Below are 3,113 nucleotides of genomic sequence, written 5' to 3'. Positions count from 1 at the left end.
TCACTGACGTGAATGTCTGCAGGGCTGTTTCTCTCACACATTCTCACTCCTCTCTCCTGCTGCAGCTGTTCCTGTGCAGTAACTTTTCTTCCTTTTTAACTACATTATCCCAGAGGCGCTGCCACCATCACTGATGGGCTCATCCTTGGCCAGTGGTGGGTCCATCTTGGAGGCAGCTGGCACTGACTATGAGACACAAGGGAAGCTTCTGACATCTTCTCTTAGAATCCATCCCTGCAGCACCCTTTCTACCAAAACCTTGCCATGTAAACCCAACACAGCTTAAAAAAATTTTCTCCTTATATTCTTGCTGAAATCTTAAAGCTTGTGAGAAATCTAATATAGTTTAAAACAAAACAGAAGCATAGGGGATATGCTTAGATGTGGTTACATCTTGAGGGACAGTGCTACCTGCATAAATTTGAATGTAGCTGGTTTTTGAGAGACTGATGGATTTCACACTGTTTGCTGCAATATGCATGTACCATGTGAGAAGAGCACAGAGTTAGCTTAGGCTGAGCCTTGGACTAAAAAATGGTCAAAGACAATTGTATTTCCTTCCCAACAAACAGAAAGAGGAAAAGAGAAAAAAGATACCATAAAGTTTTAGCTTTACAGTACTCTGCTACAGGGTATATCCACAAACCTAAAACCTAAGCCATCTGCCCCACAGAGACATGCTGAACTGTCCATCCCAGTAAGACAAGCCCGTTACCTCCTTGCAGCTGCTCACACTGTGCCTTACATCTCCCCATGGAGAAAAGGTTAATCTGTCTTAATTAGCTCCGCACAACTCAGCCCTGGGATTTGGTCCTCTCTGTGCATTCCTGGCCTCAGTACAGCCAAATCTGATGAATCAGTCTGCAATGGGATTTACAAAACAACCCATATTTTTTGGTCGTGTGGTGAGACCTCTGTGATATCTGTCAGATGAAAGTCAAAGTAATTAAGGATTAGGACTAGGTCCTCATTAGTTTGGGTTTGGTGTGTGCTTTATGGGACTGTTACTAGCTGTAGGAAACAGCTGATCTGACAGCTTTTAATAAGGAGATGTTATGGTTACTGGAGCCCTCCTAGGTTTCAGTACACCTTGAGGGTAAGTATTTGCATCTTTCTGATACCTGAATCAATTTATTTCATGTCAGAGTGAAGGAAGAGCAGGAAGATAATTCAGCCTAATATTATTTGTTCTAGCAATTTGATGTAAAAATATCTTCCATAATTCATCAGGCATTGAGGTAAGCAGGTTTTATACATTAAATACAGAAATATCACGTTTCTGTATATATTAATAAAGAAGATAGGATTATAACAGCAATTTATCTACACAAAATGTCAGTTTGCTTATATTTCATTTTCAATATTTAGCAGTAATTGCTAGATTTTACTTATCTATCAATCAGATATATAATGCAAGATACAGACTATGACACTGGTATTTATTTGTTTGTGAGCAAAGATATTCTCACTCTTACTTAGTTTCTTGATTTTTTAGGTACAGTGGAAATATGGGTAAATAGACAATACTTGAACTAACCATACATGTTCTTCCTCATCCTAGTATTAAAGTGCGTACAAATCAATACACATGGTATCCATATAGTGTTGTCCTTTCCTTTGTTAAAATTCAGTTTAAAACCTATGGATTTACTATTGTCCTTAATAAACAGAAAATCCATCGGAATAGTGATAGATAAATCCTAGGAAGATCAGTTGTCTTTTCTTTGTTCACTTTTCTATCAGACTAGGTTTAATAATTCTCAGAAGCTTATCATTAATAAAAAAATAAAGACATAAAAAAGCAAAAAGCAAGTCTTCCGTCTCAGCAAGCTGCAGCTCAGGTTTTTAGGCAATCCTGTATCACCTTCCATCATCACATCATATGTACAGCAGTGGCCCTCGGTCTCCCTCCCTCGTTCCGTCCTCCTCTTGCACCTTATACTCTGGCAAGGAAGAAATTTTGCTGGTTTTTTGTTTGTAAAGACCCTGAGCGTGCCGGGGGGCGGGTGCTCCACTGGGGTCTACACCCGCTTGGCACTGTTGAGGAGCTCCGTCAGTTCGCTGATGTACTTGATGGTGTACTTCAGGGTTTGTATCTTGGTGAGGGGCTGTCCCCTCTGGCTGTAGATGGGGGGCAGGTAGTTGCGCAGCGTATGGAGTGCATCAGCCAGGGTCCTCATCCGCAGCTTCTCCCTCTCGCTGGCCTTCCTCCTGCGCTGGGCAGACATCCGCACCTTGGTGCCCTTGGGCATCCGAGCCTGCCCGGGGCTGGGCAGGTAGGCAGGGGGGAAGTCCACCAGGCTGTAGCCCATGAGGCTGCCACTGCTGCTGCTGTAGGGGGTCTCCACTGCCGTCGGGCAAGGGGATGAGGAGTAGGATTCAAAGGAGGGCGTCGGGGATAAGCTGTGTGGAGATGAGAGGGGGTGCAGCTCAAAAGACCCAGTGGTGCTTTTCCAGTCCCAGGATGATAAGCAGACAGAGTGTTCTGAACCCAAAGCATCTTCCATGTTTATCAACGTCTCATGCAGTTTGTCCATGCTGGAGGAGTGCTCAGGAGAAGCAATGCCCTCTGCCTGCCAGCAAAGGCTGGAGCCGCCGGCTGCTGAGACCTTTTTATGATGGAGGGAGGAAAGTGACAGAGTGGGAACGTGGGTTTGGCGAGAGGAGTTCAAAGGAGCACCACAAGTGCTAAGATGGAAAATGAACTCCTGATGTGCTAGTTTCTTCTCAGTGATAATTATCAACCTTCAGCTAAAAAGCCTTTAAGCTAACAGGCAACAGCAAGAAAGGAGGAAAAAAAGATTATCTTCTTGCAACTAAACCAATTAAGGCTGCGCATCTTCATTTAACGTTGCACTGGGGGGATAAGTGGTGAGAGAAGAAAAAGAAAATTAACCACTTTACTAAACAATTTACAGACTTGGAATTTAATGGCTGCTAACACAAACTCTGAATTTAAGCTGTTGAGCCCTGATTTCTGTGTAACTGCGATGGCACTACAGCAGGGCTGATTTGATTTGTGCTGCCTGCTGCTGAAGTAGTCTCTCATTATCTGCAACTTAATCATGAAAGTCAAAGATGGTTTTTTTGGATTTGTCTGTGTTATGGCTCTG

General features: G+C 43.3%; 1 protein-coding gene across 1 annotated transcript; it reads right to left on the bottom strand.

Moving 5' to 3' along the window:
• Nucleotides 1–2,021: 2,021 nt before the first annotated feature.
• MSGN1 (mesogenin 1) lies at nucleotides 2,022–2,537 on the bottom strand. The gene has a single exon (XM_010012933.1). It carries the CDS (start codon nucleotides 2,535–2,537, stop codon nucleotides 2,022–2,024), a length of 516 nt encoding a protein of 171 aa, XP_010011235.1.
• Between the last annotated feature and the right edge of the window lie 576 nt (nucleotides 2,538–3,113).

This window comes from Nestor notabilis, unplaced genomic scaffold (genome assembly GCF_000696875.1).
Source record: "Nestor notabilis isolate BGI_N333 unplaced genomic scaffold, ASM69687v1 Scaffold11904, whole genome shotgun sequence".
NCBI classification, from domain to species: Eukaryota; Metazoa; Chordata; class Aves; order Psittaciformes; family Psittacidae; genus Nestor; species Nestor notabilis.
This window is presented reverse-complemented; position numbering and strand designations above follow the sequence as displayed.

What these genes read in the sequence shown, in the direction of transcription:
- MSGN1 (XM_010012933.1), bottom strand. Translation starts at nt 2,537, where the DNA reads ATGGACAAACTGCATGAGACGTTGATAAACATGGAAGATGCTTTGGGT.